Raw genomic sequence first — 17359 nt, forward strand, 5'->3', positions numbered from 1 at the left:
ATTTAGCATTACTCTGAAGATGCTAAGAGTTTACAAATATGCTTTGGCAAAAGATTACAGGCCCCTTGCAATCTATTCCTTTCCGGAAATGAAAACAGTGACTTTTAACTCAAGAGTAGGAAAGAGGTGGGGTTGTGGAATTTTCCTTGAAATGCTGAAATCCAGGGTTGGATTTGCATACTATTCAGGGCATGGGGAGGGGGACAGGAAGCTGTTCCCTCGATTATATAACATCACAATTGTGTGAGTGCCAAGATCGGTCTATATTTCCAAAGCATTTTTTAAATGAACAGAAGAACCTCCTTTTACCCTTCATTATTCTGTTTGTTTTACTTGAACAACAGTGTATGTTAAAAGGCAGTGAGGATACTGCTTTGAGGGGATATGTATGATTTGTAGCCCCTTGAAAATAAGGAAACTACAGAAGTTTACAGGGTTGTTTTTCCATGCTACGATATTGTAATAGCACCTTCACTGAACATGGTGCTTTATATGTGCTATTCAACAGCACTAAAGTTGGCAGGGATACTGCTCTAGTATTCAAAGGCAACTCTAAATTTCTGGAGAATCTATAACAATAAGTCATGGCAAACAAATTGAGTGATAATCCAGTTAGTATGCCAGAAATAACCTTTGAGTGCAATCACCATAAGAACAAGGAACTCGTGTGCACTTAAATTAAGGACTAACCTTCTTAATGGATGTTGCATGTTTAATAACATTGGAAAGTACTCAGATCAGTTATTGGCAGATGGTCTAAATTAAAACCAATTAACAAATTTTAACTTGGGCCTAATATTATTCAGTTAAAGATAAAAACTTCTCCCACTCTCTTTTTAAAAAGGAGGCATAAATAAAGTTAGATGTACTCTAGGCAGTGCTTTTTTATGTATTGCATTTTGTGAATTAGCTGTCTCTGATACTGGACTGAATGGCAACAGCAAGATGCTAAGCTCATTTTACCTCATATTTAATTCAATTTAAACTCTTCTACTGAGTTGGTCGTATGATAAAGCTTTTCCCCTAAACACAAAGAAAAGGTCACAGGCTTCTTTAGTAAACATTACATGTGCTCCAAAAGCGGCCTAGTCAGTACCCTTCAAAACTAAAGAAACACACCTCTCCAATTCAATTCTAAAGTTCAGTGAAGCTAACAAGGACCATGAAGAGCCTCATAAATGTTATATAGCTTCGTGCATCCTCTTCTCAAAGTCCCACCTTCCTCATTATTTTAGGTTCTATGACTTGGAGGAACATTAGTATACCTGGACTTTCAGCTAGCAAGGCCACCAGTAGTATACTGCTCTCACACAGCTACACTCAGCTTCATTCCATGTATTTGCCACATGAACAAACTTGGGACCTTCTTCCTATAACAGACTAATTTTAAGTTTGTTCTAGCAATCAGAGAAACAAAAAGAACACCCAATCTGTAAAATGTTTTTAAATACTAGCCTCTATAATTCCCTAATCCGTAACAAAAATATAACCCTTACAAATAACTAGGTCTTGAATGAAACTGTCTGATAACAGTATTTGAAGTGTAAAGGACAGCACTAAAATGAAAAACTGAACTAGAAAACCTTGAAATCAATAAATTAAATATTACATAATGCTGCGATTCTGCTTTGAAATTCCATATTATCATTTAAAAATATTAAAAAGGTACAGAAGTGTCAGAAAACTTTGCTAAGGGTTAGAAAAACATTCACAGCTGTAACAAGATTCTCTATTTTTCTTCTAACAAAACACATGCACATTTTGGTTCTTTGCAGTGCTGAACACACTATTCTCAAACTCTTTACATCAGTTGAAATAGTTCAGATCCATTTCCTTAGGGTAAAGGATTACCAGCTAAACTAGTCAATTTCTTTTCTCTGGAACATAAACAGCAGAAAGAAGTGCTAAGTTACATTCTGTCCAATGATACAGAGGAATCAACTTTCAAGTCTTTTCTCAAATGAAATATCTCTACAAATGTCTGCAAAGCTGACCAACATTTAACTAATATTAAGGCTTTTTAGGAGAAGCTGTATTTTACAATTTCCTTTTCATCTTCATGTTTCTTGATGCTGCAGGCTTTATCCCTTCTTCCTGCAACACTCATGAGGTACTACATATATGCAAACAACCACAGAGCCAAAATCAGGCACCAGACTGGGGAGGGGAAAAAAAAGCCAACAACAACAACAAAGCAATCTACTCAAGCGCCATCCAAAAAGAATTCTCCATACATCATGACAATAGTTACAATATTTTCCTACTTGCTATGCTTATTTTTTTGCATTTTTCTACGTGTTAACTACAATATACATTAATATAAAACTCAGGAAATATTTAATTGTGAAAAGAGCACATGTACAGTAGTTTGATACTTCACATTTATGTATGACTGCTATTTACATTTTAATAATATTTTTCATGTACAATTTCAGAGGTACTTAATTAAAAGTGATATTTTAGCACTCATATACCAGATGTCAAGATTTTTTTTTTAATTTCAATTAAACTTTGTATCTTCCAACACCATGTACTGTAACCATTCATCCATCCACACACACATTGCCCACTCTCCAGATTCCAAGAACAATTTACAACAGAAATTCAGATGTCTCACTCTGCTTTCTATTTTTATTTCCCTCCTTCCTCCTCCCATTCTACTTTAACTTCTTAGAGACTCTCCCCTCCAGCTATTTTAGATGTGTCACTTCTCCTGGTTGGCAGACAGTATCATCTTCAAAGGTATGAGACACTCTTGCTTATTTACTGCCCTGCTTGCCAACAGCCCTTTCATTTCTCTTATGTTAACAACATTAACATTATTAATAACTTTGCTGGTACAAAACTCCACTAAGTTTCCAAACCACTGAAAGGAGGTCAGTCATACTCTATCTTCCCAATTCTATTATGACACGGATCCTTGAAAAAGGTCTTGTTAGGTCAAGAAGTCATCAAGTTACTTATGCAATTAAGCGGTGAAAGGCCCTCCAGGTGCAGTCCACTATCAACTACAAGACTTTTCATAACTTGTAGAACTGACAAGTTGGGAACCAGGTCAGTGCTAAAGACAATAAATCAGAACGTGTTGGATACATCTTAAAAACTCCACAAAATGCTCCAGCATTCATACAAAACATCAGAAAAGGGTTTAACAGGGATAACCAGTTATTAAGATTACCATTTTATGCAACTCAAAAGTTTGCTAGGCACCTCACACAACATAGCCCCTGCTCCAAAGAGCTTACAGACTAGATGACATGACTCAAAAAGCTGGCAACAAATCAGTGGCATGGGAGGAAGGGGAGGAAGGGGAAGAAAGAAGACATAGTAACAAAATAATGCACAGCTAAAGCTTGTACACAGCACGGTTAATTCTTTCCCCCACAATTAAAAATACACACAATTATCACTATTTGTATTACCATAGTGCCTAAAGGTCCTATCTGAGATCACGGCTCCATTGTGCTGGGTGTACAAATGCATATTAAGAAACAGTCCTTGCTATGACGTGCTTACAATCTACACAGACAGAACAGACTCAAGGTTGCGGGGGACACAGAGTACAAGGAGGGGAGGTAATTTGCCCACAGTCATGGCAAAGCTGGAAATAGAACCACAAAAATAATTTTGCTTTAAAAGAAAACTGCTGGTTGACTCACTTCTTGTCAGAATTATGAGAAAAGAGGGCCATAAGGAGGGATCTGAATGAGGAAAGAGTGCTGGAAAACCAGCGCAATCATGGGATAGGCCTTGCATCAAACACGGAGAGAACTCCAGAAAGATGGGACAGAAAAAGTGAGAATGTCCCTTGCCAGTGGAAATGGGATAAAGAGAAGGGATGAGCAGACAGCAGAGTAAGAGAACAGGATGACAAATTGGTAGGGTGGAGTCCATGGAAAGCTGAAAACGTGAAGGGCAATTTTAAATGGATTCTGACATGAAAAGAAGGCCAGTGAAACAAACAAAAGGATGGAGTAATATTTACCAATTAAAACTAAAATTCCTTAATTTTAATTGCTGTTTTTCTGAATCATTATTTCTAGGCATAACAAAAGTTAACAAAAGATTAAAATTAAATAAAAAATAAAAATTATTAACCCAATAAATAACTCATGGAATGGGATCACAGCAGTACAGATACTACACAAGTAAATAGACCATGGATGTGTGTAGGCAGCAAAAGAGGGTGTAAAAGCAATTTCTCAAGAAAATTATTAATTGAATTCCAAACACCTTCTAGTGTCCCAGAGGTAGATAGATGGCACTGTTATTCATAATGTCAAATGTCATTTCTCCAATTGTAATCAGTGTTGTTTCTTTTACGCAATGGTTGCTATCTGCATGCGTAATCCAAGCAGTAGTGGTCAACTCATGAGCGACACTCAAGGGATGCTATGTTGGTCTTTTACAGCCATCTGATTAAGCATGTAGACTTCTTGCAATACAATTTAAGAATCTACTTTTCTCCTGGGAATTGCTGTAGAGTCCTTGAATAAGTTACAAAAGTGTTTCATTTCTAAGCAGGAGATGTTATGAAGCAAATTCCAGAATTTGACAGTTTTGTGCATAATCTCACCCAAACTTCATGGCCACGGTTTAGGTAATAATTTAAATCTCCCCCAGATTTCAACATCCTAGAATAGTCTAAAATATTGATGTAAACTGATAAGAATTACTTTCCATTCCTTTCTATTCACTACATTTTGATACAACAGTTATTCATGTGAAAGACTCATGACATTAGACCATCTGTGTGAAAAATCAAACTAAATAAACATTTTTTAAAAAAGAAGTGGCCTTGTCCCTACCTCCCAGTATAGATCTTATTTACAGAATTAACTCTCTCATCTTGGACAACTGTTTTGATTAACTGCGTACTTCTTACCAGCCCTTCACTTGGTTTTATGTTTGTTAGCTGGATCACTTCAAGGTGAGCAGACTGCGAAACGAGAGGATCAGATGAGAGAGAGATAATGTGATCACAGACGCCAGAGAGAGTTTTACACTAGAAAAAAAATAAAAGGAAAACTACAGTAAATATACCATGATTATTTGAACAGTTTTCTTCCCAATAAAAAACATTTAAAAGAACTAGCATTCTTAACTTATACAACTAAATTACAGTCTTGAGTCTTTCTTCCCATAAAGTTATCTGGTATAAGGCAAACACAGATGAAAGACTACTACAGACCACTCACAGTGCTACTGAGTTCAATTATAATTCATTCTTTGAAAAGCAAATTCAGGTTGTCTAGGAAGCTAGGATTAATCATCCTCATTTCACAGTCATATAAAAATACAAAATGGGAACTTTGTGTATTTAAAGTATTTGAAGTTTTCTACTACTATGAAATTAATTGTACTGGTCCCCCAAAATATTTTAATTTTTACTATACAATGATATTTGTGTGGGTTTTTGTTTTGTTTTGTTTTTTAAAGTCAAAGATCACCAGAGTTAAGACTTGATCCCGCATCAATGGACACTGCATTTTTGTGGAATTCTGCTGAAGTCAATTGATTCCATGCTAGTAAATTCAAGTTCAGGACCAGGGATTTCTACCAGAAAGAGTTAAAATAAAATTGGGGAGAGGGAATATATTTGGAATGAAGTATTTAAAAGTTTCAGCAGAGAAAATACATGTAATTACCTCATATCCTTGAGTCACTACTGCGGCCTATAATGAATAAATCTCTTGGTCTGCACAATTATAGTTAGCTTATCAAACACAAAATTTGGTGGACAAAATTTAATTTCATCCTCCCAGACGAAACTTCAATTAGCAATATAATACAGGACCCAGTCTTTGCAGTGGGACAAAACCGGCACAACATCAGAAGAGAAAACACAAACTCAAATACTTTTGCCTCAACAGGAGAGAAAAAAAAATTCAAGTGTGCATTCTCTCCCCACTCCCTATCATTAAACCCACTGCACCAGTGTCTTAATGTTCAGATGCACAGTATTTGCATGGAATATAGTCTTCTCACCTGTTTTTAAAGGTGGTGAGTACCAACTGACTTCAGCGGAGGTTGCAGGTGCTCAGACACACAAAAATCAAGTCATTAACAATCAAGGACAACTCACATTAATGCTGAAAGCTGTTCTGTATTTCTTACAAAAATTTCCCCAAAAGTGAATTTATATAAAATGTAGCAATTCCAAAAGTATTTATTGATACAATCCATGGCAAAAAGGGACCATTGAGATTATCTGTCTGACTTTCTGTATAACAGAGGCCATACAATGGTCAGTGATGGACAATCCACCACAACCTTTGGTAAAAGGTTCCAATAATTAATTACTCTCACCATTAAAAATTTACACCTTGGAGTCAAGAAGTTGAAGCCTACAACGGATAAGCATGTTCATAATGGGGCTATATCTTAGACCTGCTACCCCTGACAGTGTTTCTTTTCTGCAAAACTAAAATAAATAAAAAATACTAGAGGTTTCTAAAGGCCTATAGTTATAGTGTAGGTACTTTATACCTTTCCCCCTCATGATTTTCTCTTGCCTGAGGATAGTAAGTAGTGGTAATTTCTTTTTTGTACTTCTTTTATATTTTTGGAGCTCGTAATTTTGGAAAGCTTCAAAGCTTTGCCTGGAATGCCTTATTGGTGGCTAGAACTTTGGGTTTCACAACTCAGATTTCCTATGAGAGTGTATTGTTCACACACTGAATGATGACAACATTCTTTTGGTCACAGCACTGTGGTAACTGAAGAACTAATCAAGAGCCAGTGTAATTGTCCTCATATTCAAAAGGACTAAAGCTAATCAGACTGCTCAAATAAGTGAAATGCCTCACTTGCTCACAGTATCAGTCACTCTTTCAAGTAGCAATTAGTGCATTATAATCAAAATGAATAAACATAAATGTTAACTTCTCTTCCTGAGTCGATAGAGGTACCTGTAGAAACCTGTATAAATGATATGCATCAAACTAACCTTTCCTTGTCAAATTTACAGTTGTAACTTCAAACCACAAAACAATCACCTGATGTAAAAGGTGAAATAAACCCAGTGTAATAGATGAAAAACAAAACAGAACAGTATAACAGCAAATGTGATAATATGGCAGGATCCTAACTCCTAACCCTTGAATTTTCCCTATTTTTATCACTTGTAGGCAGCAGGGACCTTGGTTTAGCATATTGATGGCATATTTTATTAAACTCTAATGTTTCAGTCTCTTTATAACAAGAGTAGGTAGGGAAACCATTTCCACCCTGATTTGTGATAATTTGCACAGCAAGAGCAAGAAAATTAGCAGTTCAAAATGAAACTAGTATTTCTTCCAGAGTTAACTGATGCTATATTTCCAAAATAATTGCAAATCAGTATCAAATCACTGGTAGTGGACTTATAGAAAAGAAATACAATTTTAGGACCTGATCCTATAAACACACAAGAATTGAGTCAGTTAATTTGTATGTGTCAATGTTTGCTAGACTGGACGAACAAAGCATTTTGAATAATGTACACACAAACTATTCTTACAACAAATATTTTCCACAGGGTTTGAAACACCAAATCATACAAATACCGTGCAACATAGGAGATGCATAGGAGACAAAACCATAGGAGTGGCATGTCTCATTTAAAATATGCATTTACAGAACACAGAACGTGCTCACCCCCAGGGCCGGCCCACAACATTTTGGCACCTGAGGCGGGAGCTCAAATGACGCCCCTATACCCCTCATTTGGGCCAAAACTTTGAAAGGTCTCAATGCTGCCTTCTTCCTGTTCTACTCCTCTCATGGTTCTGCTCTGCTACCTTGTCATAGTATAATTCCCAAATCTGAACCTTAGCGTCCAAAATATGGGTACTAGCATGAATTCCCCTAAGCTTAATTACCAGCTTAGATCCTGTAGTGCTGCCACCAATCAGGACTTAGAGTAGAGCACCTGATAGACTCTGGTCTCCCCCAAAACCTTCCCTAGGGACCCCAAGACCCAAATTCCTTGAGTCTCACAACAAAGGGGAATAAACCATTTCCCTTCCCCCTCCTTTCTTCCTCCCAGCTCTTTCCCGCCCTGAGTACACTAGGAGATCACCGTGATTCAACTCCTTGCATCACCACACAGAGAGGAATGATACCTTCCCCCAGAGGCAATCCAGATTCAACTCCGTGAATCTAAAACAAAGAGGAAATTCACTTTTCCCTTCTCCCCTCTGCTCTCTTTCCCTTCTCCCCACCAATTCCCTGGTGTATACAGACTCAGTTCCTTTGAGCCTTAACTAGGAGAAAAAAATCAGACAGGTCTTAAAAGCAAAACTTTTAATAAAAAGAAAGAAAAAAGTAAAAGGTTTATCTCTGCAATTTAGATGGTAAAAAGTTACAGAGTCTGTCAGCTTATAGAAATTGGAGAAACAGCCTCCTCCAATGGAAATACAATTTAAAATACTTCCAGCCAAATACACCTTTGCACATAAAGGAAAACAAATAAAAAGACTATACCACCTTTCTACCTTTATACTTACAAAATTGGAATAGAAGATTAGAGAGCCTGTAGGTACATATGGTCACTCTCAGAGCCTAGAGAGAACAAAGCAAAACCCAAAACTACAAACAAAGGCTTCCCTCCACCGAGATTTGAAAATATCTTGTTTCCTGATTGGTCCTCTGGTCAGGTGTTTTTTTGGTTCCCTGTTTGTTAACTCTTTACAGGTAAAAGAGACATTAACCCTTAACTATCTGTTTATGACATACCTACCCCAACAAAGGAGAACTAACAACTTCAAATGCCTTGTTCAAAAATTTTAAGTAACACTTAACTTTCAAATGCCTGAACAGCAAATGTAACTTTTCTTGTCTGCATAGTAAACATTGATATTTTCATCTGTTACAATAATCGAAGAGGTGCTTTCTGTGCCTTCTTGGTTGCAAAGATTTGAACTGCTTCCTGCTGTAGGTCCACAGTCTGACCCAGCTCATGCTCTGTCGCAGGGGTCGGCAACCTCTGGCACGCGGCTCACCAGAGTAAGCACCCTGGCGGGCTGGACCAGTTTGTTTACCTGCCACGTCGGCAGGTTCAGCTAACCGTGGCTCCCACTGGCCACAGTTCGCCATCCCAGGCCAATGGGGGCTACGGGAAGTGGTGCGGGCCAAGGGATGTGCTGGCCGCGGCTTCCTGCCACCCCCACTGGCCTGGGATGGCGAACCGCAGCCAGTGGGAGCAGCGATCGGCCAAACAGGCCAACATTGCAGGTAAACAAACTTGCCCGGCCCGCCATGGTGCTTACCCTGGAGAGCCGTGTGCCAGAGGTTGCCGACCCCTGCTCTATTGAGATGGCTGCATAGCCGATCAGCCTCTCTTGTGTCATTGTGGAGCGTAGATGTGCTTTTATTAACTTCAGTTTGGAGAAGCTGCGTTCTCCACTGGCAACCGTTACAGGAAGTGTTAGAAGTATGTCCAGAGCAACAAAAGCATTTGGAAAGAGGGGTGGTTTTCTTATTTGTGCACATATATCCCAGAACAGCCTTTGGAGTTGATTCTGCTGAAATGTATCCTGAAAGGGCTTTCAGTTCATCACCTAAATCACTCGTATTAATATCACGTGTCAACATGTGTCAACACTGTCTCTAGTGCCTGCATTGCTAGTGCAGGTCTTCTTCAGGTATAGTGAGGAGTTTTGGAATATCACACAACATCTCAAATATATTGCTGTATTCCTTGAGCTGCATGAAACGTTTTTCAGCTGACTATATTGCACAATCCAGCAGCTGGTTAAAGAATTCAACTTTGAATTGTTGTTTGGGGTCTCTTATGAAATTATCCTGTGCCTCGTAATCAAAATGTCTTCTTTGGTTTCAGAGTGGTAGCCATGTTAGTCTGTATCAGCAAAAAGAATGAGGACTACTTGTGGGACCTTAGAGACTAAAACATTTATTTGAGCACAAGCTTTCGTGGGCTAAAACCCACGTCATCGGATGCATGCAGTGGAAAATACAGTACGAAGATATATATACACAAAGGACATGAAAAAATGAGTGTTGCCATACTAACCATAACAAGAGTGATCAATTAAGTTGGGCCATCATCAGCAGGAGGAAAAAAAATGTTTGTAGTGATAATCAGGATGGCCCATTTCAAACAGCTGATAAGAAGGTGTTTAAATTGGCCAAACCAGACAGTCTCTACACAAAAGAATAAATGGACACAAAACAGAAATCAAGAATTATAATATTCAAAAACCAGTCGGAGAACACTTCAACCTCCCTGGGCACTCAATTACAGACGTCAAAGTCGCAATACTCCAACAAAAAAAACTTCAGAACCAAACTCTAATGAGACACTGCACAATTAGAATTAATTTGCAAACTGGACACCATTAAATTAGGCTTGAATAAAGACTGGGAGTGGATGGGTCATTACACAAAGTAAAACCTATTTCCCCGTTCTATTTTTTCCCCTACTGTTACCCCTTCTTGTCCTGTTGGAAACAAGCCATCCTGATTATCACTACAAAAGTTTTTTTTTCCTCTCGCTAATAGTCCACCTTAATTGATTACCCTTGTTATAGTTAGTATGGCAACACCTATTTTTTCAACTCTTGTATTCTTGAACGGGTGGGAAAATAGCTTCACACTGAAGTTCCTCTGCCAACTTCTGTGCACTCTTCAGAATGTTTTGAAATCCCTCATCTGACCAGTAAGACTTCTAGTATGACTTTGCTTTGTCCAGTTGTTTCATTGCTCCAGATATTTCAAAGTCAACACTTTGGAGTCTCTTGCTTACAACATTTATTTCAAATGGTATGTCATGCCACAACACTACGCCACACAGAAATTTAAAGTTATGTATGTTTCTGGTGATTCCATTTCCTTTTTTATTTTTTTTTTATTTTTTTTTTTTAAATGAGAACACCTCGTTCCTCAAGATGTCTCCTCAGTGAAAGGATTCAAAGAAGGTCTTCCTCCTCCGTGTTATACTGAAACTGTCATTTGTTTTTACTCACAGACAGGGAGAACTCATGTCTTTTTGTAATGTTCCTTTTTTACCCTAAAGAGGTTTTGTTGTTTGCAGTTCTCTCTGATCGATTTCCATTGAAAGTCTTGATATTGAGCTAGGTTTAAGAATTGACCTTGCATTGCATCTCTGGCTAAACATTCCAGTCATTCAAAACAAAATGAGGTACCTCAGAGTGGAAAAAGCAATTCATCAAGCCTTGGAAGCCTTCTGTCATAACTCACAACTTAAGCAAGCTGTGAAATGTGTTTCAGCTAGGAAGAGCAGCATTTTTATTTTTAAACGAGTGTGTAAAAATAAAAAATAACTCTTAGGACATTTTAAAAATGATTTTCTAAAAGATTTTTCTGCAGAACTAGCTTTTATGCTGACATTCAGAGTATATGAGCACATCCTATAGAGCAAATCCTGTAGTATCAGAGTTCCTAACACTGTAGTAACTAGCGGTAAAATTTTCAGAAGCATCTTAGTGACTTAGGAACCTAAGTCCCATTGACTTTCAGTGGGATTTAGTAGCCTAAGATATATCTATAGTGCAATCAAAATTGTGACTGCAACACAGGCAGGAGTACCCATGTCCTTCCTCTAGGTCTAGTTCGCACATCTAAAAACAATTGTGAAAACATGGCAGCAATGGCTTCAGCATGGGCTGCTTTGTCCCCCTGGGTAAGAACTCGCATTGCTAACCTATGCTGAAGCCCATGCTGCCACCTCTTCACTGCTATTTTTAGCTGCGCTAGTTAAATGAAAGCTAGCACGGGTGTGTCTCCCCAACCTGCAATTGCACCCTTAGGGTATGTCTACACTGCACGCTTGTTTCAGCAGGGTGTAGTGTACACACCACATAGCCCCCTAGCATAGGTATAAAGTGTAGCTGGTGAGGCACAGCTTACGCCTGAAGGATGGGGGTACGTAAGTAAGTATGCACCCATCACACTCTCTACTCACCCAAGCAGTGCCTCCCTGTTTACACGGATTTTATTTTTTAAAGCCGTCTATCATCCCACTGCCTGCCCACTGCTGGAGTCTTCCCCTTTCAGAGGAGAGGCTCTTCCAGCAGGGAAAGACTCTGGCAGGGGGAAACAGCTATACCAGCTCATCACCGCTGGAGCATCTCCCCTCTACAGGGAAAGGCTCCAGCAGGAGGGAGGCAGCTTGAAAAGGCTCTGGCAGGGGGGAGGCAGCTCAGTGATGCTCCCCACTGCCAAATCCATTCCCCTGATACAAGTGAAAGGCTCTGACAGCTCCCTGTTGTTGGACCCCTTTCTCCACCACAGTGAAAGGCTCTGGTAGCAGGGAACTGCTGAAGCTGTCCCTGATGCTTCCCCTCTGTCAGAGCCTTTCCCTGACATGTGTAGCTACACCACTGCAATATAGTCAAAGCATGTTTTTAATTGCAGCATGCAGATACATGAACATTACATGCCAGTACCAGTGGTATGTAGTACAGATGTAGCCCTAGTGACTCGGGCATTTTTTAAAATGGGACTTAAGCACTTTCTTTTTTTAAATCCTAAATGTCTGTATGTAATAGGATCAGCCACCTTCTGAGCCACCTCTCATGGCCGGAAGTAGCTCTTCAGCACCCTTCCTCAATTTCCTCTCTCAGAAAACCCAATACCATTATACAAACTCTCCTCTCTCAATTCCACCCCACCTTGGGGCTGGTTTATTATTAAAATATCATGCCAGATGATCCATAACAAAAGCCTCAATGTAAAATCCAGTTATTACCCCCAATGCAAATAGTCATCAAGATCATCCAACATTTCCCTATTGGAGTGAAATTTATAAACACCTGGAAGGTATTTCAGTGGTTGATATGTTTGCTGACATAGCAAACAAATTCACGGAACATATTTGATCCTCTGTCTTAGGGAGCAAATTCTAGACATGCTCCATTTGTATTGTCCAAGGCAAAAGAAAGAGTAGATACTGGATGAACTTCTCTTTGTACAACTTATCTTCACAGATTGTATTAGTGTTTTCTTATGACTTTCTTCTGAACACAGGTTTGAATTTGTGACATGGGGGTGTTTGTGAGGGAGTGCGGGGGTAAAGAAAAAGTGCTGTCAGAATGACTGGGCAAGGAAAAATACTCTGCTTTTTTCAAATATTCAGGAAAGTCTAGAGGGAAACGACTGACGAGGAAAACTCTGCACTTCAGTGTTGAAAGGTAAAGGGTCTGCTTCAACTACAATATGAAAATGTCTAAAATAATACAAAATATATATGCATGCTTGTCATTCATTACAGTTGCAAAAATAAAAAATGTCCAGAATTAAGAATACTAGTTAGTAATTACTAGTTATTGTAATTGCTGATTATGAGTTCCATTCAATTGTGCCAGCTTCTCTCTCACGGCAGCTGAGGGGGATACCAAGGGGAAGAAGCAGCAAAAGTGACTAAGCCACCTTTACATCTTCCTTTTATGGGGGACTAGCAAACAGCTCCCAGCACAAGTAACAGAAGCCACAAAGCTACCCTAACTTATGATGGCTAAGACAAGTCTCCTTTTCGGTAGATGTCTAGTGATCAATGGCATGTACCACACTCCAGTTCCACATTCTCTGGTGCCCCTCAACATTCCCTAAATCAGCTGTTCATTAAGGGCTATTTTAAAGGTCATTGCACAAAATGACCTTACAGGAAAGTGAAGATCAGACCTGCAGTCTTACAAATAACTTCTGAACTTTCCATGATATCCTGTGCTACAATGAAATCAACCAGTTACTGCATTCTAGTGAGCAGTAAAGATTTTACATTACTATGGTATTGACAAGATCACTAACAATAGTGGTAAAATCTCATACTTTTATTAGCTCGTTTTTAAATGTGTTTAAGTGTTTAAACTTGGTTCTAAGATAGCTAGTTTGTTTTAAAATTCATATTCAGGCTGTTTAATTTTAATTACAACTTAAATATTTCATAGTTCTCTAGCCAACAGAACATGCTTCAAAAAATTTCTCCATCTTTGCAAAGCCAAATTCCATAGGAAAATTTCTTTTGTTCCCTCTGAATGGCAAATGAATGATTATCCCAAAGTATTATATTGGAAAAATATGTGTAGAAAATAACGGTTAAGTAGATTTTAGCTCAAAGTCTCCTTTCTATAATCAGTCCTCCTTGCTCTGTTTTTAACATTTACAATATCATTTCATGAACTAGATGCTCCCATCAGATACAGCATTACATAATTAGGACGGGAACAATTAATTATTCTCCAAGGTGTTTGCTCTTCTGGTATTTCAGCAAAAATGTTCTCTGGCTAGACTTCGCACAACCAGGAACACAACTTCCAGAATACCATCTAGAACAGCTTTCCATATTAATCTTTTCTGGAGGCTTCCGTATGTAACAACATATCTCAAATTAATCAGTGTTATTTAAGGGCTTTATACATTGATTAGGAATGTATCTACACAGTACAACAGATCTCCAGTTGTTTTCAATAGTAACTAAAACTGGTAGACAACACTTGTGATTTTTTTGATCCATCGGATTTCAAACCCCATTCTTCTCAGTTAAATAATTTCTATTGTTCCTGTTGCTATTCAGATTCATTTAACAAGTATGGCTTGCTAAGCAAAAAGATAAGCTTGTAAAACTCATTCTGAGGAATCAGAGATCAATAAGGGTGAACGACTAAGGAGAAGGAAAACATAACCGATTGTCTGTTTTCCATAATCTATTTTTCTTCGATTCTTATCAGGTATTTGGTTTAAAAACACAGAGTACTTTATTAGCTATGGTAATATTCTGATTCAGATTAAAAATGACTTTGCTCTACTATTTTAAATTACAATTTCTTGAAAGGCAAAGAAATAGATTTAATCCCTAACAGAAATAAAATTATGATTTGTGGTACTCATGGAGGCTATGTCTGCACTAATAGCAGCATGTCAAGTTCATATGCTGCACACAAACCCTCACATAGGTATAAAAAGGAGTGTAGATAAGAGGCACTGCATAGGTGAGAAGAGTACAGGTACCTCAGGGGATACATCCTACATGACTCCCTTCACATGAAAGCAGTACCTCCCATGTCTACATTGCTATTTTTAGCAATACAGTGTCCCAATGCATCCCCGCTGCCACAGCTGTTCCCCGTGGCAGTGAAAGCCTCCAGCAGTGGGGAAGCAGCAGAGAAATGCTCTGACAGCACCCCACTGCTGGAGCCTTTGCCTGCCACAGGGAGCTGCCGGAAAGACTTTGGCAGCGGAAACGGCTCTGGCAGGGGGGAGGCAGTGAGAAACTAGGTTGGTAAAAAGAGCAGGGAACTGCCAGAGCCTTTCCCCACTGCCTCCCACCTGCCAGAGCCTTTCCTCACCATAGTAAAATCTCTGCCAGCAGGGAACTCCTGGAGCCTTTCCAATTTGCTTCCCTCTGCCAGGGCCTTTCATTGCTGCATGTAGCTACACATTGCAGTGTGGATGTAGCCTGCATTTCACTGAAGCATGCAGCTACATGTATCCTACACATCACTGACAGCATAGATAAGGTTGGCTGGTAAACATCACTTTAAAAATTGCTGTGATATTCAAAATTTACTATCAGTAAAGTAAGTTATTAGAATGTGATCTAATGTTTAGACATAACTGATAACACATTCAAGTAGATACCTGTGCAATTGAGCACTCTGCCCACACTACAGCCCAAACTGTGATCTCACGGCCAAGGAGGTGAGGAACTAAGACAATATTCACTGGGATCTCAAAAACAAATCATGCTGTCAGAACTATAGCAGCTTAATATTTCTGGTCTTATTAAAACAAATATAGGTCAGCATTATTCATGAAGAGCAAAACCACCATCTGAACATTCCACGACTGTTCAACAATTAATGTCCTATGCAAACTAAATATTACATTGCGTAGCTAAACTAAAAAATATAACGAGTGTCACTGTTGTAGCATAACTAAACACTATGCTAAAGCATCCAAGTAATTTTTGTAACTGTGTACAATTACTCTATTTTTGTCATTCACATTTTGTTTCTCTCTGTAATTACATTTACCTTGGACTAAGTTTTTTGGAGTCATCTGGAACCAAAAATAGGCACTGCCACACAAGATCGGACCAGAGACCCATCTAAACTAGCATCCAGTGTCTGACCATAGCCAGCCCCAAATGCTTCGGAGGAAGGTGCAAGAAATCAGAAAGTAGTTGGTTTATGCACTGAAGCATAAAGGTTTATATAGCTCATTTATTTTTATCCAATTCAGTGAAACTGTAAACGTTCTCATTATTCCTTTTTAAAAAATTCCATCTAAAATATTCGTGGGAATTACATATTGTGGCAGTGAGTTCCAGAGGCTAATTGGTATTTTCATCATTTGTCGATTTATTGCCTTTAAATTTAATTGAATGTTACCGTGTTCTTGTATGATAGAAAGAATTAACTTTTTCTCTCCACATTTTTTTGCCTCATCTTTCCTCTTATGTACCTCTAAAACTTTCTCAGTTTTTCTAACCATTTATGGGGTTCTTTCCATACCTTTAATCATTTTAGTAACCATTCTCTTGGTTTAACCTCCTCTCAAATTATGGCCTCATCTTCTTTCTACCCTTCTTCTCCACACCCACTGAGCACACCATCTACACCACGTATTTTATATTCCTCACCTTTAATCCCATTCTACGGCATCTCAAATCTGGTTTCCACTCCCTGCACTTCACTGAAACTGCTCTCATCGAGACCTTCAATGACCTCATCCTAGCCATATCAAAGAGCTTTCATCTTCACTCTCCTTGAACTCTGAAATTGTCCACAATATTCTTCTCAAAATCCTATCGTTCCTAGGTCTTCCTGACCCTGTCCTCTCCTGTTTTCTCTCCCAAGCTCTTGGATCACTCCCTCAAGGTCTTATTTGGTGGGTCTTTCTCCACAACTCCCTCTCTTTTAGTGGGGACCCCTCAGGCCTCTGTCTTACCTTTTCTCTTTTCCTTTTTCAGAAACATGATTTTGACTTCCGTCTTTGAAATGATGACTCAGAAATCTGTGAGTTTGTTGCAGACTTGTTTTCCTTCATTCATACTAAAATTTCAGACCCTCTCTGACATCTTTTCATGGTGGAGGTCCAACTCAACCTGGCCAAAAGCAAGCTGCTGACCTTTCCCCAAAGCACCTCCATCTTTCAATCTCACTGTATTATTGCAGAGCGCATCCTCATCATCGTATTACTCAAGCCCATAATTTCCGTTTTATTTTTTTGACTCTTTTGCCCTTTCCTTTGACAAAACATCCAGTCTGTATTTAAATCTCAGCATGCCTTCCTGCACAACTTCAAGACCGATCCTTATCTCTTTGCCCACATTGCCAAAAATCTCAGACACTCTCTGAACATCTCATTCCTTCATTACTTCAATCTCCACCTTTAA

At 38.7% G+C, this 17359-nt stretch overlaps 1 protein-coding gene across 4 annotated transcripts in view; it reads right to left on the reverse strand.

Annotated features, from left to right (window-relative positions):
• The window catches only part of CNKSR2 (connector enhancer of kinase suppressor of Ras 2), a 368568-nt gene that overhangs the window by 190929 nt on the left and 160280 nt on the right, over nt 1-17359 (reverse strand). For all 4 annotated transcript variants that reach the window (XM_050936490.1, XM_050936489.1, XM_050936488.1 and 1 more), the window contains exon 6: nt 4886-5005. In XM_050936490.1, the coding sequence (XP_050792447.1) occupies nt 4886-5005 (120 nt within the window). The remainder of the gene's footprint in view (nt 1-4885; nt 5006-17359) is intronic.

The sequence above is a fragment of the Gopherus flavomarginatus genome, chromosome 1, assembly GCF_025201925.1.
Source record: "Gopherus flavomarginatus isolate rGopFla2 chromosome 1, rGopFla2.mat.asm, whole genome shotgun sequence".
In the NCBI taxonomy this organism is placed as follows: Eukaryota; Metazoa; Chordata; order Testudines; family Testudinidae; genus Gopherus; species Gopherus flavomarginatus.